The 23,176-nt window shown below is 29.4% G+C and overlaps 2 protein-coding genes across 2 annotated transcripts; both read right to left on the bottom strand.

Annotated features, from left to right (window-relative positions):
* Positions 1-983: 983 nt before the first annotated feature.
* LOC126661184 (uncharacterized) lies at positions 984-5,286 on the bottom strand. The gene is made up of 5 exons (XM_050354999.2): positions 4,854-5,286; positions 3,067-4,003; positions 2,859-2,954; positions 2,090-2,226; positions 984-1,470 (listed from the first exon to the last, which is right to left on the bottom strand). The coding sequence occupies exons 1-5, from the start codon at positions 5,063-5,065 to the stop codon at positions 1,305-1,307; spliced, it is 1,548 nt and encodes a 515-aa protein (XP_050210956.1). The 5' UTR covers positions 5,066-5,286; the 3' UTR covers positions 984-1,304.
* Positions 5,287-6,395: 1,109 nt separating this feature from the next.
* Positions 6,396-17,401, bottom strand: LOC130014950 (GATA transcription factor 26-like). The gene is made up of 4 exons (XM_056104105.1): positions 17,362-17,401; positions 12,370-12,714; positions 11,178-11,428; positions 6,396-6,464 (listed from the first exon to the last, which is right to left on the bottom strand). The coding sequence occupies exons 1-4, from the start codon at positions 17,399-17,401 to the stop codon at positions 6,396-6,398; spliced, it is 705 nt and encodes a 234-aa protein (XP_055960080.1).
* Positions 17,402-23,176: the final 5,775 nt, after the last annotated feature.

Below are 23,176 nucleotides of genomic sequence, written 5' to 3'. Positions count from 1 at the left end.
ATGTACGCATGAGCAAGTTAATAGTTATATATACTGACATCTAACATTGGGAACTTATTTGCACTACTTTAAAAACGTTAAGGGCACAAGTGATATAAAACAATTAAAAGAATTTATGTACTCTTTTTGAAAAATTTAAAGAATTTTTCTATGCCTTCTAGCTTTATAGTATTGTTATAGTTTTTAAAATACTATATTAATTATGGTAATTTTTTTTATATACTACTTAGACCTGGCAATTTTAAACACGAATACGACACGACACGAAATTAAACGGACTTGAGTTTGATGTAAATGAGTTTAAGTCATAAACAGGTTGACCCGTTTATGACACGATTAATTTCATATCTAAATGGGTTATACACGCCTAACTTATTTAAACACGGTTAATTAGTTTTATTTAGATATTATTTATTTTTATAATTTAAATGTTATTAAATTCTTAATTTTAATTAAGTTTTTTATATTATATATAATTAAAATAGTATTTATCTCAGAATATAGTAATAATTCCTTTTTAGCATTATATTAAACAAATTTAAAAACTAGTTAAATAATTAGACGGGTTTAAAAGTGTAACTTATAATGGATTAATTCATTAACACGTTTAGATAAACGTGTTTATACATGTCGTGTCGTGTAACCCGTGTGATACTCGTGTCGTGTTTGGATTTCGAATATCAAACCCGATTAATAATCGTGTCGTGTTCGTGTTTAGCCTAATCATGTTCAGCCTAATCGTGTTCGTGTTTAGCCTAATCATGTTCAGCCGAATCGTGTTCGTGTTTAAACAAGTCTGACCCTGCAAACACGACTATAAAGAAAAAAACCATCAAACTATCAATTTGGAGGAAATAAAATAAGAGTTAAATTTTTAAATACTTTAATGAAAAAATGATGTAATCAAAAATACACATTTTGAGATTTAATTACAAGTGTTAAATGATTTTATTAACTATTATACTTGTATCCAAAGTTACATATAATATAACATAATCATTGGATTAAATAGCACAACTCAAATTGGGTTTTCAAATAAAGAAATACAGTATCTACTATACTCCTATTGAAAGAAAAAAAATGTAAACACAACTTTATGCAAGCCATTCTTAATTGATATAATACATTGATACAAACTAGGTGTTACAGGAGCAATAAAACAAATCGGCAGTGTAATTGTAGATCAGATTTAGTCAAAATTTTGAACCTCAACAGACAACAGGCCGAGAGAAGGGGTAATTACCTCTTTGAGCTCAGATTGACAGGTATATGAGGTTGAGATTCGGAATATGTTTTGCCAAAAGTCACCGTCTTTTATCTTCTGCTTCGGTTTCATCTTCTTGATCATACACACCAGTGCTCGTTGCATTCTTTTCGACCAAACTGATATCACCCTCGGGCTTTCCCCTTGTTAGTGATTGAGCTTCTTCTTCATCATATTCTTCTCCTAATTCTTCTGAGTAGGCATACCTACATAATGAAAGTACGTGTCAGCATTCAAATTTCAATTGTACCAAATGCATATTACCGTGACCCCTAATCCTGGACCTCGAACCCCCAACCATCAGCCCCAAACCCTGGATCCCTTACCCCGACCCAATACTCAGATCAAGGACCTCGTCCTCAATCCTAGATTCCGGATCCAAATTTATACATTTAAAAGGAAATTTATAATATAATGTAATTCAATATACAAATATTAAAATTAATATAAATTCTTGTCACATAATTGATATTTCAACAAATGAACCAAATTATGGAATATGAATTGCTATGTTATTTATTTATTTTCTATTCAATAAGGATCTTAATCTGTTCCTTATCAATTCAACTCATTAAACCAAACATAGCCAAAATGCCACAAAACATTTCCATGAAAATTTCATCTTGATACCTTTTCATTCTAAGAAGAACAAAACAAAAATTTAGAAGTACAAAATAAAGCAATCTTTTATTATTACTTATTTGATTAAAACAGTCATTTGGCAATTTCATTTCAAGAAAATTTACAAATAATAAATGCAGCATGTGTCCAAAATTTGTGCAATGAAAATTGATCAAATTGAAGAACATTTTGGATTCACTATACCGTTGTGAGCTTTGAGAAGGAGCCCAAAGATAGCAAATAACACAAAGCAAGGCATATGCAAGAATGTCCCAGAATGCTGTAATGATCCAAGCACTTTGCCACCGCTCATTGAATGGATCAGTTGCTTTGAAGTAAACCTGTGAAGTGGTAACCAGATTCTTAGAAAGTGAGCAATGAATATCAAAAAGACCAATGGAGCAATTTAATGCATTTCTTGCAAGAAAACAACACTGTTTTGGGGGACGAAGGTTTCCACCCATAAAGCAATGATAACTGATGATGTCAAAGAGAAAAAAGAAGCTTATAATGAAAAAAGAGGTGATACAGATTATCATAGGTTTTTGACCATCTTTAACGTTCGCACCTAATGCAGCAGCACCATACTTGAGATAGAGGATCTCAATGTCTAATCAAGTCTGGTTAGGGAATATAGCTTCTTGTATCACTGACAAATGCTAGTAGTGTGCATAATTAGCACGCCTATGAGATATATGCTTAGTCAGTATTTACATAGCTGTAATAGATTTAGATATTCAATTTTGGCAGATTCAATTTTAGAAGATTTAAGTGCTTCTCTCCCAGTAAAAGTACACTATATGTCCAATACAAAAGGAAAAAAAATAGAAAAAGTATGCCATATATATGATGCTGTGGTTTCGTTTGAAATTTTTCATGATGTATAATTCCTCAATAGTAAAGGAGGCAGATAATATAAGTACATAAAATGAACTTTCAAAGAAAGCTATGTGCTCTTTGCTAGGTGTCATACCTCATAAGCTATCCAAGCAACAGAAGCTATCACTGCTGCAGCTAGTGCATTTGAGAACTTCCTGTAAATATCCAACTTCACAGAACTTCGTTTTGCCTGCCCAATCAGTAATTTAGTGCAAACAGTTGGCATTAAACATGATTGGAAACAAAAATAACAAACAGTGATAATAGCAAATAGACACATGTAGAAAATGGCAAATGAATACCTGTAACTGCTCCAATGTTCTCGAAAGAGATGTAAATATCCACAATATCAAAAATGCATCCAGGAATGCATCAGGAAGGACGAGAAACAGTCTCGCTCTTCCGGCTATGTCATCAATGTTTCCCACATACTCTGTAATATCAAGTAATTCAGATGCCAAAAAATATGTAAACCCAAGAAGAAGCACCTTTGATGTAAGACCACCAAGAGTGGGTCTCACAACACCATAGCCCATTGAAACTGAAAGTATGAGAAGACGGGCAAGTGTTTTCCTAATAGCTCCAACTGTCACTACCCAAGTTGTAATTGCAACTGGCCTTGTTCCCAAGCTGTTAAAATTTGCATACTCAGAATACCAAAGAATCATCTCAAATAATCCTAAAGCAATAACAGCTGTAATGCAATGTTGAAGTTGCAATATATCCTTCCAAAACCTCATATACTGAGTTGACCAAATGACACTAAGCAAAAGATATACAAGAGACATAAACACATAAAACTTCATTAAAGGGGCCATCCTACCAGGCAAATAACCATCAGGATTCTTCCAAACTGTCTTCCCACTCATTACCAATCCCTTAAGTTTTGGATCACAAGTGATAAAGAACAAGTTATACATTCCAGTCTCTGTAATGTTAACCACTTCATTCCTTATCTCTGTTGTTAAGGAGTTAGCACTGAATTGTACATTCAAAACCATAGGCCAATTCACATGTGTTGCTGAAGGTATCCTAATGACTTCACCTTGTTTGCAACCTTCTATTTTAGCAAGATCAGGAGTGCAACAAATTGATCTTTGTCCACCATAAGCCGAACCACCAATATTATTCCGGTCAGCTGCCTCAAACATCACAACCTGTATCAGCCCCGTACTATGTTCCATACTGGAATGCTCATCAGCTGCTTCCTTAGTCCTCCAAAAAGTGATATCTTTAAATCTGCTCAAAATGCATAAATAATATCAATAATCTTTTATTAATCGGAATGTACAAAATCAACAAGGGGAAGGGAACATGCAGGAAAATGGACGAGAATAAGATCATAAGTTCATGCCAAAATATGATGCCCGATAAGGTAAACAACATCTATTAGATTCAGGGATGAATAATTGCATCAAACTATGTACTGTTATTATCAAACTCTATCTCAGAGCATACCAGCAACTTTTACTACTTCGCATGAATTTACATTTTGGTGGACAAGCTATCTTCTAGCAAATGATTTAAGCCAGGGAATTCATAGAAATTGAAAGAATTTTATTCAATTCTTATGTTTCATCAGTTTCATCTAGACAATTCCTTCATTCGTAAAGATCATGCTTTGCCAATTATTCAATTTTGTTAATTTTTGTGTTTAGAAAAGAAAAAGGCATTCTGAAATAAATAAAATCAAGCATAACCAAGTCACATGATTTTGCAAGAAATTCAATGACTCAATTAAACAATGACATAACTTACAGCTATTAAAGGTCAATTTAATTCACACACAAAGAAAAAAATAAAAAAAAATTGACCAGGTTTAGCAACAATTCAATTCATTTCGATTAAAAAACTTGATTAACACATAATAATTTTTTAATTTACAAGTCCAATCCAAGCTCTTGCAGGCTCAGATCTCATTTATCAATCCTAATTTAAATCCACACCCAAACTTAATTCTTCTAAAACCTAAAATACATTTACTTACAAACAAATAAAACAAACAGCAGATTTCATAAGCAATTAAATATCAGAATTCAATTAAATTAAGAATAAGTTAAGTTCGCAAGTAGTAATACGCGAATAATACCTGATAAAAGAGCGTCCCGTACTGAATTGAGAAGCGACAATGCCTTCGCTACCGCCTGATAAAAGATAAGCATTTCCGACTTCGTTAAACACTTCCTTGTTATAAATATGAATTGAAGCGTTTGCGAGGTTGAAAATTGTTAAGAATGTGAAAATTCGAAGGGGGAGAAGAAGAAGAGTGTTGTAAGATCTGCCTCGGGATGTGAAATCCATGAGGCGGAGACAGAGAGAGGGGAGGAGGTTAGTGGCGGATGTGAGATGGTGGTAATGGTGGCCGGTGGTGGTGGGGTAGTCAGGTGGAGGTGTTGGTGGGGTAGTCAGGTTGAGGTGGTGGGTGTGGGGAGAGTGTTAAGGAAGCATAAATCAGTATCTGTCGGTTAGAGAGAGAAAGAGAAAGAGAGAGAGGGGAAGTTAGACGGGGAATTTACGCGCCAACTAGGACGTGAAGCCAGGATTTTATTGAACAAAGGATCACTTTACCCCCTCAACTTGGTATAAATTATCAAAAACGTCCGAATTTGAAAGATCTGGAAATCGGTTCTGGAAAAGGGGAAAAACAGGCGGTGCCGCCACACAGAGTGTCGGCGGTGGCACTGTGTACTGCTGGCGCGGGCAGAATGGGCCGGCGGCGTGACAATCTAGGACGGCGGCCAGTGACGAAACCAGACCCTAATTTGAGACTGGGCACAACATAATTAAAAAATTAACATTTTATACTATAAATAACATGCTTAATCAACAAAATCTACCAAGTTTTAACGAGTTTTGCCGGTTATATCCATACCTTCAAAATCGACACACTTAGCCCGACTCAGCATATTTAATACCTTTTATAGCATTTTTTAAATCAAACTAATTTTTCACCAAAATATTTGGTTATTATGTGGATTAGTTAGATGAGGAGTATTACCATGTCACTCAATCGTTGAATTGACAGTGACGTAGTCGACATATAAAAAAAATTCAGTTCAACTCAAAAAATAGCTATAACAGAAATCAAATATGTTAAAACAGACTAATAGATCAATTTTTAAAAGTTCAGATATAATTGACAAAACTCGTAAATATTTGGTAATTTTTTGTGATTAAGCCTAAATAATATACTATATATTTTAACTTTTTAAATTATAAAATAGGATATTATTATAAAAGAAATAATCTTTTTTTCAAAAGATAGGCATATTAATAAGAGAAAACATTATAAGATAGAAGTACAATTACAAATCCTGTATATATAACTTATAAAATTTTCTAAGGTAAATTTTGTTGAAAAGAATATGAGGAGGGCTCATGCATTTTTTTCGTCGTTTCAGCTCCATTTTTCATGCCAAAATAGATAAAAAAAACTCATAAAACGAAACAAGGGATACAAATATGAAAGAGTGTTTAGAGGTGATTTAAAACATCAAATTATAGCAATTTACAGCAGGTTAATGGCAAATAAGCTCAAAAATAACATAAACATGCATTCTAAGCATTTTAATTGACTGGATTTATAGAATTGAACATGAAAAATATATTAATCTAGCTATTAACATGCTTCTTAATCGATTTTCATGGTAATTATAGCAAAAACATCAAACTTAACTACAATGGCAGTTTTATAGCAATTCTGACAAAAAAAGATCATACAAGCTCATAAATATTAAGCAAATATGAATTGAATGACATTAAAAGTGATACAGGAATACAGAGGGTCCTCAAAATTATCATTCTTGGTCCTTGACTCGTTTATTGGAGACTCGTTTATTGGCGAAGTGGATGCGGTATCCAGCTTCGAATGGACTTGAAGCGTATTCGGTTCTTTTTTAGTCTAGAATCAAATGATATTTGTGTGTTTTGTGTGTGTAGTATTCGGCCAAACTAGGGGGGATCGATTTTTTTAGGGTTTGATTTTCTATCTCTGGTATGACCTTTAACTAGGATGTCTAACAGTGGTATTTATAGGGGTGGATTAGGGTTAGGATTTACTAGAGTCTTCTAGGGTTGAAAGTGTGTAGAGTGATAAGTCTTTACGTATTAGGATTAGTTGAAACCAGTGTTTTAAAAATCGGACCGTTGACAGAACCAGTAAAGTTGACGGATTACGGTCCGACCAGTCCGACCGGTTCAACCGCCGGTCTAACCGGTTTCATATAAACATGCATAATCTTTTCAGAAACATAAAAATATATATTAAAAATAAAATCAAAAAAAATTGTAGATGAATAACTAATTAAAAAGGGAAAGAAAATATGATTCAAAAGTGGATGCATTTTCCAAAAAAAAAAGGTACAGCCATTCCTTTTAAAACTAGGGTTTAATTATATCCATTGGATTAAAACTACATCAAATCATAACCATTAATAATTTATTATATATGTTCCAAACCTAATTCAACTTTTGTTTACTCTCATTTTCTCTGCAATAGCAGGCTTAGCAGCCGATACACTATTTTTACATTTCTTTCTTCTTCTTGTCAATTGATACCTTCTTCTTCATCATCTTTATATATTTAATAAATCAAATCCAAACTTAAAAAGTCATGTAAAAGAAATATAAACTATTGGGTTCAATGAAGTTTTTATTTTATTTTGGGTTCAATGAAGTTATCACGGATTATTTCAATTATTTTATTTCTTTTTATTTTAATTTGTGTTTTGTACGTCTCTCTCAGCTATTTTTATGTTCAATATAAAAAAATTTAAAATCAAAATTGGCCAGTATTAAAAAATTCAATGTAAAATTGTCTAATTTTCTTTTAAAAAAAAATGTATATATGTATGGATGGCCAAACCGGACGGTTCTATAGGTCCACTCCGATTCACCGGTTCTGCCGGTTTCTCCGGTTTAATCCGGTTCAATCCGGTTAGACCGAATTTCCAGTTTATAGGGGGTTGTTGGACCGGATAACTGGCCGGTTTCCGGTTGGATCGGTTCGACCGGCCGGTCCGGTCCGATTTTTAAAACACTGGTTGAAACCTCTTATTTTTTTTATTAAATTCGGATTTAAACTTGATTGTCAAGAAAAGTAGGGTTAAAGTCATTTTTGATGGTCAACAAAATTTAAAAAAGGTTCCTAGACCCCATAGGTTTCATTATGGTCAATTGTAGTCCGTAAAACTTGCAAATTGATATATAAGCTTTTAAGATAAACAAAAGTTGAGAAAAAAGCGTAAATTCTACAACAAGTTTTAACGCCTTGATGTTATAGACGTCGGGTAATGAACCAGAAAAATCATTTTTTAAGACTTTGAGTGGAAAATGTTAATCGTTGGATAATGCCGTTTAAGCTAAGATTTTCAAGAATAAGACGAGAAACTGGGTATTAAACTTAGGAGGGTACCGAACTATGTTAAAGTTTTAAAATGGGTACTGAACTTTTTTTTGTTACAAAATGGGTACTGAACTATGCAAAACGTTAAAAAATGGTACTCTCAGCCACTTTTTGCTGACGTGGCTTCTTCTTTCGTCCAATCAGTGGAGAACACGTGGCTGAGAGTGCCCATTTTGTAACTTTTGTATAGTTCAGTACCCATTTTGTAACAAAAAATAGTTCAGTACCCATTTTGAAACTTTCATATAGTTTAGTACCCTCACAAGTTTAATACCCACGAGAAACTATATTCTTGATACAAAAATCACTTGTAAAAAATTTATGGGTTCATACCAATAACTTAAATGGTATAAGTACAGGGCAGCAAACTGTCATGCCGTGAGTTTAAATTCTCCCACAAACACTCCCCCTTCCAACTATCCAAAAAAAAAGTACATGAATTTGATGGTTCTGATAAAGATTTTAACTTTAGCAAATGTCCTAAATCCGGGTTCAAAGTTTCAGATTGAAGATGGTGGAAATAGAGGCAAAATCAAAAGAAGTGAAATTTTGTATTAGTAAAATGAGAGTTTTTCCATGTCACCTGCAAATTGCAGAAAGAGAAAAGAGTGCAAGGGTATGAAAGCTGTGAGTGAGCTCTTGTTATAGATGAGTTGGCTCTTAATAGGGTGGCAATGGTGGCTAGGCCATGAATAGTAAAAGGGTGTGATTTAATTTTGGGAGTTAGGAAATGATGGCATGACAAAATAATGTGATGTGTCTTGTGCGCGAATGGCTGGTTTGGAGGAGGGAGGAGGGAAAATATAAACCTGTGACAAGCAAGGCAAAAAAATGGCCGTAAATCATTTAAAAACTACTCTGAGTCAACATTTGATACGTTCAGTAATCAAAATGTTATTCTTTAAGGGGCCGTTTGGTTCGCCATAAAAAAATTCATATTGCCGAGCCGAAGGGCTTCTGTACGTGATCGTAATATATCACGTCGCCGCTGTATTGAAGAATACCTATGCACTATGTTCCGGTTCACTGAACGGGGAAATGAGAATGGATATGGGAATGATTCTCATTGGTTATGTTTGTTTTGTCAAATTGTACTAGAGAATGGGAATGTGATTATCCTCTCAATGAGAATCACCCATTCCCCCTTACCCCATGGGAATGGACTTTTGAGAATGAGAATCAAAATTTTACAAAATATTTTAATAATAAATAATAAATATATAATTATTAGAAAAACTATTTTTAAATATTTATTTTAAAAAATATACTTAAAATTATAAAACAAAATTATTTTAATGTTTTTTTAAAATTTTTTAAATAATTTTTATTTTTTTTAAAAAAATAATTTTTAATTTTTTTTAATTTTTTCGAAAATAATTTTTTTAATTTTTTCGAAAATATTTTTTTAATTTTTTTAAAATAATTTTTTTAATTTTTTGTAAATTTTTTTAAAATAATTTTATTTTTTTATATAAAAAAATATTTAAAAAAAATAAATTTTTTTTAATAAATAATAAAAAAAAAATTTATTAAACTTTATCCATTCCCATTCCTACACTAATTTTGAACCAAACAAAAATTGAAAACAACCATTCCCATTTCCATTCCTTCTCATTCCGATTCCCATTTCGATTCTCATTCCCAACCTTGAACCAAACGGCCCCTAAAGTTTTTTCACCATTTCACGATTTCTGAAAAATGATCTCCCATAATCAATTATCCTGCAAAAAATGATTGTTGATGTTCTAAATTGCCAAATTTTACGAGTATAAAACAAGGCAAAAGCTCATAACTGTTTTTAATTAACCACTACTTAAATGAATTGATTCATCAATTATGCAGAGAGCATTTGGTTCCATAAAGTCATAAACAAACTATTCACGCATTAACATGAGAGGAATTCCAATCTGGTTTTGATGACAACTCTTCTTTGATCTCTAGGGCTGATATTGAGTTGTCTTCATCCGGTTCATTTCTGCATATTGGTGAAAATGCTACTATATCATATTAAAAAAATAAAAGTAGATGAAAAAGAAACACGAATTAATAATATTTAATGTGAATTCTATAATCTAAAGTATGTTACTGTAAATTTCCAATCTAATTATAAGTACTATATAGACACCTTGCGTTTAAAAGAGCCAAAGGCAGAATAGATGTTTGGATTCCTTCACTTGTACTGTTTTTGAAATTAAATCCATACACTTTTATTCATTAAAAAATGTGTTTCTAGAGGGAAGTTCTTACATAGATGAGAAAAAAGAGAAAATAATGAGAAGAGAGAGAAAATTGTGTTTGATTTTCTAACACCTTATTGGATAGGTGCATGGAAAATTCATGGACCAGGTCTAAGTAAGAATTTTCCTTTTAGTTTTGTTAAAATTGGGTAGCTTCATCACAAAAAAATACAAATCCATACTTAAAAAGAGATATAGTTTAGTTTTGAAATTTTCTATACTTAAAATAAATAAATTTATCCACCCACAACTTTAACTTCTTTATAAAATATATCATAATCTTTAAACTATTCAATTTGGTCTATCACTTTTTATATTTTTGCCAAATATATCGACAACTTCTTTGCTAAATATATCATAATCTTTAAATCTAATCAGCTTAGTCTATCACTTTTCAATTTATACTAAATATATCCACAACTTGTTTGAATCTGACGTAGCGCGACATTATATACGCCAAGTATCCTAAATTTTATACAAATCAACTTATACCAATGTGTCATGCCAGTAATACCAACCGAGTCATTGTATATTCGGCAAAGATTGAAAAAATGATGGACCAAACTGGTAACATATAAAAATTATGATAAATTTAACAAATGAACTAAAGTTATGGGTATATAAATTCGTTTCGCCATTCTTAAATAATTAAAACGAAATCTTCCAAGTTAGATTAAACTCGATAGATTTAGAAATTTTGGTTAGTAAGCTAATTTTTTTGTTTTTGGATCACTAGGTCATAAACAAATAAATAAGAAAAGATGCTACTCACATTAGCTTTTGAGTCTTTAAATGGCATAGCATTTTGATGAAGAAGAATGCTTCCAAGGCCTATTTCATTGCAACATATTTGGGGATTGTTGGCATTGTAGATAAGCAAATCTTCTTCAGTTTCAGACAAGATTGAATGGTTCTTTAAAATTCTATAAAGATCTCTTTGGAGTCTCTCAATTGGTGTAAGCCTGCGATATGCCACTAATGATCTCTTTCTTGATGACTTCCATAAGTTTCCTTGGACTTCATCTGCACAAATATCAGAATCTTTTGATATGTAATAAGCAATTTTTTTCTGTTTTAATTGAGGATACGATTCATTTAAACTTAATAAATAAAATTCTTAGTCATACACAATTTGGTGATTATAAAGACGTTCGTTTCGATTTGATAAGGGAAGTGTTGCTCGGGGGTCATGTCGCGTATATGATGGATTGATCCGAATCTATTTATTTCGATGAAATAAAAGATAAAAAAATTATTTTTATCAATAATCCTACGTATGTGAATAAAAGATACAGAAACAAGAGAAATAAGATTGTTTTTAGATTTTATTGAACCCGAGAAACAAATAATATTATAAAAAGAAAAAAATTATATTAGCGGTGTCTCAGTTTTTTTTTAATTTTCTATTTTGGTGTATGAATTAATGTTTCCATTTTTTTTAAATATCTCAACTAAGTATTTCAACCGTTTTTTATCACTGGCGTGCTAAAGGATAAAGAATAATTCTTTTTATTTTATTTTAATGTATACACCATTTTAATAAAAAATAATAATTGTATGCGCAATGATACCCATATATATATGAAATTAAAATGTTAAACTATATCAATAAATTTTAAAAATATTTTTTGGTCTTGTTTATAAAAGTTAGACGCTCATAGCATGTTTTGAAAATTTCAGATACTGTTGTTGTAATTTATCCTGAAATTTTCAATTATTGCATTAATGGAATTAATAAAAGTTCAGTTTATTAATTCGATCCTTAATTAATTCCGCTACGTATTAAAAAAATGCTGAAACTCGAATTCAAAATATAGCACATACGCTACGCTAAAGTCTAATGAATTAATCTATTCGATTTGATTGTTGTGAGGTATGATTTTTTTTACAAAAGTACCTTAACACAAACTAAAAAATTTATCAATATTTCTTACCAAATAAAATATAATGTAGACACGACTGACCTTGTATCTCATTGACATTCCCTTCTTCTACATTTTCGTAACTATTCTGGCGAGGATTCGATACAGGAGAGTGATCGGAGCTAGGTTTATCGCTCGTAAATTCATCGGAGTTAGTAGAATAACAGACACCATCATTAGTAAAGAGATCCTCAGATTGTTCTGCTCTTAAGTTACCGTTATGGTTTGAATGTTTGTTTGAGCTAATTCTTGGTCTCTTAGCAATCGGTTGGGTTTGAGCATGTTTAGGTGCATAGTTATCAAGACTTCCTCTATTTCTATACCTTGATCCACAAGCATTACATAACACTGGTTTCGTAGGTGGTCCATTTCTCCAAAGTGGTGTACCTATTCCAAACTAAAAATTTAGTATGTTGAATGAAATATATATATATATATATATATATATATATATATATATATATATATTAAAAATAATTTTTTAATAAAGCAAATTATTCTGAGATCTCTATATACCATAACTTACAGTTTGACACCTCTTTTTTGAAGATCCTACTTAATAGTTCCTCACTCTCAATTATGTAAACAATTAGGGGATTCCGCTAATTTTTTTGTATCAAATCGTTAACGAAATTGAAATGAGGTATCAAATCATTTAAAAATGAGGTACCAATATCGTTAATAAAATAAAAGTGAGATAACAAATCGTAAATGAAATTGAAAGTGAAATACCAAATCGTTTAGAAGTGAGTAGCTAATTATTAACGGAATTAATAGAAACCTCTAATTGTTAACGGAATCAAAAATAAAAGACCATTAAATATGATTTTCAAATACGGAATATTAAACTGTTAATTATGGTATATGTGAGGTTCTTAAAACAACTTGCTCTTTTTAATACATTACATGACATATCAATTAATTTTTTTATATTAGATTAGAATTATTGCAAGCTTTTAAAATTGGGTTATAATTATGGAAATTAGAAGTTTTGTTTGAATTTAAAAAAGTTTTAAAAATTAGATTGTCGTATCTATTAAGCCTAGAATTAAATAAATTAATATAATGAAAAAATATTTAGCGTAATGGAAAATAAAATATATTTATGCGAATGCATTAAATTGACGTAAAATGTGTCACATAAACATAATTTTATTTTAGAGGGAAGTTTTTAGGTCAAACTATGCATATATGACAAGTTTTTAAGTATGAATAAATATATTTAGAGTTTCGTCTCCCGCAAGAAACCTATTATCATGTGGTTTAGTTAGATTATGAGTAATTAGAAGTATTGTCACGTCATCAATTTGTTGAGTTGGCAGTGACGTGACAGACACGTTGGTAAAAAAATTGGTTTGATTCAAAAAATGTCTACGAAGATACTGAATATGAAGAAACGGGATAAACAGGGGATTTTTAAAAATTTGGATATAGACTAAACTCGCAAAGATTTGGTATTTTTTATTGAATAAACTTATTTATACTATATATAAAAGTACAATGAAAGGGGAGGGGATATGCACTTTTATCTAATATCTCTTTCTAATTTATTACCAATTCATTATTTATTTAGGGGTTTTATGGTGATTAATAATTTTAACTTTTTATAATTAGCAGTCAATAATAATTGTGTACAAGTCTAAATTTCACAATCCTAATACACTTATTGTGAGAAATTAAACACTATGAAGTTGGTAGTGTTTTATAATTTTCATAATCCTAATACTAGGGTTAGCAATTTCCTACACTATCCGTTTACAAGACACGACACGATTTGAAATTAAGCGGGTTTGGGTTGAGTTTATATGGATTTGAATCATAAACGGGTTCAACCCGTTTATGACATAGTTAAATAGCGAGTTAAACAGTTGGTTAAACCCGCCTAACCCGTTTAAGACACGTTTAAATATATTTATTAATTATAATTAATTAAATTATTATATGTGACCATATGTATTCATATAATGTATATAATTTATTAATTTTTGTTTTTTTTATCATTAAAATTTATGTTATTTTTGAAGGTTTGTTATTTGATTATACTTAATTAATTAAAAAATATGTTACATGTTAAACATAATAGTAATAACCGTGTTAAATATGTTACACATATGATCTGTTATAACTTGTTTTAATAAATGGGTTAGACAGTTCAACACGTGTTAACCCGTTTAATAAACGGCTCGTGTTCGGGTATGACATTTTAACACGATTAATTACACGGGTCATGTTTGGGTTGAAAAAATTTGTCTATTTTAGATGAATACACCATACATTTATGACACGATGACACGAATTACCAGCCCTACCTAATACGCCACCACTGTTTCAAGTTTTCTTTTTGTTGCAACTTTGCAAGTTTGAGTTGTATGGAAAAAATTAGGTTTTCTTGCAAGAACGTGAGGGCTAGTTATAATGCAAAGTCGCATCTCTTTGGTTGATAAAAAAGGGGTTAATGATTTTATTAGGCTATTAAATAAAATAATAAGTAATAATTTTAGACAGATTAATATGGAATTATTATAAGTATATTTGTTTACTATAATTCAAATAAATTCCAATAATAATTAATAAAATATTTTTAATATCAGAGAATATATATTATATATATATATATATATATATATATATATAATTTATAAATTCAAAAATCTTAAAATAAATTTGATTTAAATAAAATCTCCAACATAAGAATTAACTAATATATTTGATAAATTTGATAAATTGGATTGAGTTGATAAATTATAAGTGAATATTACTGAAGTTAATTAATTTTTAAAAAATTAATTAACTGAAGTATTCTATTTATATCTTATAAAATAAACTTAATAAATATATAAATTGACGAGTTATATTACGAGCCATGTGCGTAGCACGTAATCTATTTAAAAAATATGATTATGGATTTTTTTAAGAAGTAACTTATAAACCTTCGGCGTACAACATTAACTATATTAGTTCGATCTGTTAAAACAAAAAGACCATTCATTATAATTTTTTTTTAAATATTTTGGAGTTAAAATTAAATTTTATTGATTTAAAATAAATAATCAAATTATAATTCAAGTATTTGTATACTTTAGGTCTAAATTTATTGAAGTTTCTTATTCAATTTTTCACTTTGTTAAATAATATATTTTAATTTTAGGCCTAATCATGATATTCTATTTTTTAGATTTTTTTATTTTATTTTAAACTTTTAAAATCATTAATTTCATAGTATTTTTCATTTTTTAGTTCAATTATACTCATTTTTGTTTTCAAATTAGAGCGAAAAATTATTTCAATATGTTCTTTATATTTGACACATATATACTGAAAATAAACCCTTAATATTTTAAAAGATATTAAAAAAGCTTCAATACAACATCAAATTAATAGCAAATGTTTATTCGATCGGATTTTTGACATAAAAAAAGTAGTTAAGTCCTAATAAAAATCGAATCTAAATTAGTGAAACCAACATAACTGGCCAATTTAGTTTAATTTGAAAAAAAAATATTTTTTTAAATTTTTGTACATTTTATATCGGTTCGGCTATAAAAATTAATTTTATAGTTAAATTAATGAAACTAAACAATAATAATGAAATCGGAAAAAAAAAATCAAATCAACTGAACCGACCAATTCAATTTGGTTTGTTAAAAAGTTTGATTTAATTCAGTTTTGAATAATAAAGAATTTTAGTTATATTCGATAAAATTACAATTTTTAGTTCGATTTTGAACATAAAAATATTTGGTTAATTTTTATTGTAAGCTGAAATGATTCAGTCGAAAAAAATATCGACTATACTTACCAGATTTGTTTTTCTTTTGAAAAATTAATTTTTTAATTTTTTTAATTTTTTTAAATCTACCTTTTTAAAAAATAAATTAATAATAATAATTATACGTATTTAAAATTAATTTATTATTATTTAAATATTAGATGTCAAATTAAGATTTAATTTTTTATAATTGAAGTAAGAGATTTGAAATTCTTGTAATTAAAAGACAAAATTTAAAATGTAGAATTTGAAATTTAAATTTGAAATAATTTAACTAATTTTTTTTATAAATTGTCTTCTCATATATAGAAATCAAATAATATAACTAAAATTTTTGGTCTAAAATCGAACCAGACAAAAATTAAAATTTATCAAAAATTTATTTTGTTTTATAGTTTTTAGCACCCTTTTAAGACATTAAAGATTTAGTTAGAATTTTTCTAAAAAAATATATTTTGTTAGCCTATATGCTAAATATGAAGACATATTTAAACATACTTTCACTTTAATTTGAAAAAATGAGTGCAACTAAATTAAAAATTGAAATATAGAATGAAATTGACGATTTTAAAAGTTTGAAATATAAGTAGAAAAGTCAAAAAGTTGAAGTCTGTTTGAATGAGTAAATCTTAATTTTACCTTTTAATAAATTTCAAATTTATATAAATTAACTATTTATATGAACTATTTATTCTATTTAAATATAATAAATTTGATTTACATGAATTATTTATTCTGTTTTTATGATATAATTTTTTTAAATCTATTTTCAATTTATAAAATTTTATGTATATGTTCTATAAAATTTTTGATTATTATTGTAAAAAAATCTTCATCTTTCGCATTTTTTCCGATTTAAGCACATTGTAATAAACGTGGTACCCCGCATTCCATCTTTTTGTTTTTTGGCATAAAAAGGTTCAACCTTTCATTTTTGACATTTTACAGTTCAAATGTCTTATATGACGTTTTTGTCATTCAAAATGGTTAAAATGGCATTATTTTTCTGTAAAAAAGAAAAAAAAACTCTCAAAAGGACACTAGGCTATAGAATGAAATATTTGAAAATATTGGAAATGTAGATTGCCACGTTTAGTATAATATACTTAAATCGAAAAAAATATAAAAAATGGAGATTTTTTTATGACAATTACATCAAAATTTATTATAGCAAAACATTTTAGAAAATATAATAATATTGATCCCGCGCAATTACGCGGGAATATGACTAGTATACACATAATTTAAAGAAAAAGAATACTTACTATGGATACCACAGTGGTAACAAGGCCCTTGTTTTCCCATATCTTATATAATGTTCTTCCAAACACCTTTAATTTGCATCCAATTAACAGTCAAATTTTGATGAGCCTACAAGATCATGTAAGACCAAATAAGAAAATAAAATCTTAAATTTTTTAATTTTTAATACTTTCCATACAAATGATTATTTTGATTTACCTGAGTGTCCACCCTCTCTAAATTACCTCGACTGATAAATCAATTATCAGTTTATCGGTGTAGATATGCTTTAAATGCAAATGAATCTTAAAAAAATTCAAGTTCTTAGATTTTAGAGTGTTGAGGAAAATACAAGAATGTTGAGAAATGCAACTGAAGATATTGGAGATAGACTTTAAGGGTGTGTAAAAAGCCAACCAAACCGAATTAAATCGGCAAACTCGATTTGATTATGTTTGACATTCTAAGAAAATGATCGAAAATTCAGTATAATTTTAGTACAAACTGAATTCAAAAAATCAAACTGAACTTAAACCAATCGACTAGAATTGAACCGAACTAAAAATATTTCAGTAAATTTAAAAATACATGTCAACTAAAATTAGGAAATGGTGAAGAAATTCAACTTTCAATTGGCCATAAAAGTAAGATCCACAAATGGTTAAATATAATTTTGTGGGATTTTCATGGAAGATTAGAAAGAATGTAATGCATAAAGGCTAGCGTAAATAATGAGAATTAATTATATTATTTGCAGGAGATTTTCAGTGACAGTGAGTGTAATAATATATAAAGAAAACAACCAAGAATGTGTTGGGTGAATACAAAGATAAGATTTGTATTTAAAGTTTGATAGCTTTATATAGAAAATGCTTACAAACATTCGTCTTTTGTGAGCTATTTCCTTATTTAGTGCTATTGTTTTCAATTTGGGAGTGTTCTTTTCTTGTAGGGTTATTACGAAAATTATATTTTTTAATAACCAATATAATATTTTTATAGGGTCAAAATGAAAAAAAATCTTATTTTTATGCTTTTTGTTATTATTAAGTTAATAAATGTAGGATGTTACTAAAATAATTAAAGTACGAGTTCCAAATCATTTTCCATATATAAATTATCGTTAATTTATCTACATATATAATTCTATAATTTCAAGCCATTTCGCTCTTTTACGCATGTTTATTTCTCTTTTTTTATATATAAAAATAACATAAATATCAACTATTCATCTATAAATTATGAACTCAAAAATCAATTAAGGTATTAATTTTAAGTAGATATAACAATTTGCGCCTGCAAGTTACAAATATATTATGTTTTTTTTTTTGATAAATGATATTTGCATTAGCTCTACCTCAAGATGAGGAAGGCAAAAAAGCTAGAACAATCACGAATGGATACAAAAGAAATCCAAACTTCTAAAAACAAATATATTATGTTAGTCTAAATATTAGCAGCGAAGCCACCTTCTCGAATAGGCCGTCTCTTGACCACCTTTAAAAAAATTATACATTGGTATATTAAATTAATTAGTGTAAATTATATATATTAAATTTGTCATCCAATCTAATTTCCCAAATATATTTTTACGGAAACTAAGCTTGCTTGTAGTTGTTTTTTTTTTTGAGAACTCATCAAATTTCATTAATCGAATATGAAACAGTTACATTTGTAAGAAATTCGGGAAAATTCGAAATATTCAGATTTTTTTCTTTACGACATATGTGATATTTCGTGAATGGAAATGAAATTGTATGGATGACCTGAAAGTAGTGACAAACATCTAATATGTGATTTGATGAAAAGATTGTGTGTTATTTAGCGATTTTTAGCATGTTTTTTTCTCACTTTGAGAAGTAAGGAGGACGGGCCAACGAAAAAAGATGACTAGATCTTTTTTGGAACACGGTTGACGAATGTGGAGATGGAAAAAAAAGCAAAGTGCAGGGCAGCATATCCAAATGAGGTTGGGCAGATTATGTTATAAAAAAATTATATTTTTTTAATTAATTATTTTTTAGTGATAAATTAACCACAGATTAAAAATATGTCGTTAAATTTGTGGAATTAATAACAAATTCAAAAATCCAGATAGGTATGTTCTTCGAAGGACGAAGAAGACGGCCGGGCGGCGGCGGTGATGGAGGCGTTTGGAAAATGGTGGCAGCGGTAACGATGAAAAATTAAGAGGCTTTAGTTTTTTTAATAAAATTAATTATATTTTAATAAATTTATTTAGGTTTAATTATATATTTTTTTAATTAAATTTAAAAATTAAATTGAAACTATTTAGAATTTGAGGGTGTAAATATTTTTTGTTTGTACTTTTAACTTATTTTTTTCCATGGTGGCATATGTATGGCACGCCACGTCAGCACCAATAGGCATCACATAAGCAAAAAAAACTTGTGCTTTTTGAGGGTTGGATATTTTTGAAACGAAATTTTATGTTTCAGGACGATACAAATATTTTTGAAAGGTTGGACTTTTAAGGAATTTTCTTCAAAATTTGGTATTTTTTCGTTATTTAGCCTTTTGTTATTTTAATACAAATTAATGTTTTTTCTTCAAGCCACCACCAGTGATAACACTAAAAGAAAAACATAGAGTAATTCATTCTGCTGAATTTAATTGCTTGCTTCACCGAAATATGTAGAATAATAAAAATAATAATAGTAGAAGTCATGAACTCGCAAATAACATATAATAATGATAATTAAATGATTCAATTTTCAACTTATTACAATTCCAACAATTCTAAAATACATTTCAAAATCATCGGATCCATTGCAGATATTGCATTGGTGTTGTAGATCAGTAGTATAATGGCGGATTTATAATAGGTGGAGTTTGGCCGGACGGAGGAACTCTGCCTTTTGGCAATTTTCCAAAACTTATATGTCTAAATGATGGCGGCGGCGGCGAATTAATAATGGGCGGAGCTTGTCCGGATGGAGGTTCTTTGCCTTTAGGCTTCTCGCCAAAATTAATATGTCTAAATGGCGGTGTAATAGGCGGAACTTGTCCGGATGGAGGAACTGGGCCTTTTGACTTCTCGTCAAAATATATATGTCGAAATGTTGGTGGTGGCGGCGGCGAATTTATAATAGGTGGAGCTTGTCCGGATGGAGGTTCTTTGCCTTTAGGCTTCTCGCCAAAATTAATATGTCTAAATGGCGGTGTAATAGGCGGAACTTGTCCGGATGGAGGAACTGGGCCTTTTGGCTTCTCGCCAAAATATATATGTCGAAATGTTGGTGGTGGCGGCGGCGAATTTATAATAGGTGGAGCTTGTCCGGATGGAGGTTCTCCGCCTTTAGGCTTCTCACCAAAATTAATATGTCTAAATGGCGGTGTAATAGGTGGAACTTGTCCGGATGGAGGAACTGGACCTTTTGGTTTCTCGCCAAAATAAATATGTCTAAATGACGGTGTAATACTTGGAGCTTGTCCGGATGGAGGAACTCGACCTTTTGGTTTCTCGCCAAAATAAATACGTCGAAATGATGGTGGTGGCGGCGGCGAATTTATAATAGGTGGAGCTTGCCCGGATGGAGGTTCTCCGCCTTTAGGCTTCTCCTCAAAGTTTAACCTAGCATCTACAAGAAAACATGCCAAAGCAAACACCAAAACTACTATCAAACAGTTTGCCATTATTTTGATTTTGATTTTGATTTCTCAGCTAAACTGCTTAGTGCATGAAAATATGTTTCATCGGTTCCTCTTTTTATACACGCCTGACTCACCTTTTTAGTAAATTATTTGTGAATCTTAATATGGTATTTGATTTTTTTTAACGTTAGGATTTGCTCATGCAAAATTGGAATTAATGTAATTTTATTTCTATTTGAAATTCATTAATTCAACGCATGCCAATATTAATTTATTTATTTCATTACGACATTATGAGTTATGACAGCTTTCATAACATTTGTAATTTAAAAAAAATCCAAATTTACTTTGTAGTACTATTAAATATGCATTTACATATATGGATACCTTCCATATAATATTTTTCAGGGAAGAAAATAATGAATCATTTTAATCGGGGCATAATAGCCGCATACGATTTTTAAAAAAAATTAATTCTGTAAACAAGCAATCTTAATTAACGAATTTTGTTTTGATGGATTCTTCATCACTTCATTAAGTTTCAAAACTGATGATCAAATAAATTCACCTTAATAAAAAAAAAACTTCTCAACTTTGAAATATTTTCAAGTATTCAAAATAAATATAATGTTTGTTAATTAAATAGTATTCTTTTTTTTTAATTGGTAATCTTTTATCTATTTCTAGTTCAAACTTCAAAGGATGTTGATTCCTTTTCATGGAAAAGTCTTACCTAGATCTGGTGTATGAAAAATTTATGGACCCATCCAATAAGGTGTTAAAGAAATAAAAAAAAATAAAAAAAATGAGAAGAGAGAGAAAGTTGTGTTAGATTTTCTAACACCTCATTGAATAGGTGCATGGAAAATTCATGGATCAGGTCTAGGTAAGAATTTTCCCCTTTTCAGATGATTTGAACAGAAAAAAAATACAATTATAACTGCTAAAAGGCGCCAGGATCACGCAATTAATGCAGAATTAGAAGTTCATAAAACTTGGGCAATTGGGATTTATCTGGGTTTATTTGCACCATAAAATCAATTAGAGATTTGACTTTACTTTTCTCAAGGAATTGATGGGGACTCATATGCAAAATTGCAAACATACAATACTTCAAATAAATAATAAAAAGTAAATAGAGTATTGACCTAACGATGGATTTACCGCCCTACCTTACTACAACATAGGGACAAACTAATTTAATAATTATTTATCCAAAACAAATAATGGTTTGAAGTTTTGTTTAATTAAACTACTAAAAACAGAAGAAAAAAAATATAATGATCGATAAACAATATTGATAAATGGTCTAATGTCTTAAAAAATTCCGACCTTTTAGCCCCTTTTCAATCATACCCTGACGTTGAAAATTTGTCAATTTTACCCTATTTTACATTTTTGTGTTTCAATTGTACCCTGAAAAATTAAATTAACGTCTTTTTCGTTTGTAAATTTGTTTAAAATATTCTCCATGTCTAGCATATATTAATTGTACGTTTTTAAAATTTATTTAAATTTAGTTAAATTAATTAAAAATTTAAGTTAGTGTTAATATGATTATGGATTTTAGTTAATTTTTAAAAATAAAGGACTTATTTGTAATTTTTAGAATAAAAAAGAATTTAATTTCATGTTTAAACTTAGTTAATTGAATGATTTCATCATTTAAGTTAAAAAATTAATAAAAATTAAAAAATTGGGGTACAATTGAAAACGGAAAATTCAAAAGTGGGTAAAATTGACAAATTTTCAACGTCAGGGTGGAATTGAAAAAAATATTAAAGGTGAGGGTTTTTTGAGTGATTAGGCCTTGATAAATTGATGGATTGTGAGCTCTAATTGACGACATGCAAAACAAGGTAGATGGATTGTATGTTATTAATGTTTTGTTGGTTTATTCTAAAGTTGTAGTGACAAGTGATAACACATTTAGAAGAAAAACATAGAGTAGTTCATATATATTCTGCTTAATTTAATTGATTGCTTCATTGAAGTATGTAAAATAATAAAAATAATAATAGTAGAAGACCATATACTCATGAATTTGCAAACAACGTACAAATGATAATTAAAAGATTCAAATTTCAACTTATTACAATTCCAACAATTCTAAAATACATTTCAAAATCATCGAATCAATGGCAAATATTGCACTGGTGTTGTAGATCAGTAGGATGTCGGATTTATCATAGGTGGAGTTTGGCTGGACAGAGGAACTCCACC

The sequence above is a fragment of the Mercurialis annua genome, linkage group LG8, assembly GCF_937616625.2.
Source record: "Mercurialis annua linkage group LG8, ddMerAnnu1.2, whole genome shotgun sequence".
Classification (NCBI taxonomy): domain Eukaryota; kingdom Viridiplantae; phylum Streptophyta; class Magnoliopsida; order Malpighiales; family Euphorbiaceae; genus Mercurialis; species Mercurialis annua.
The sequence above is the reverse complement of the archived record's forward strand: the minus strand, read 5'-3'. Positions and strand labels throughout refer to the sequence as shown.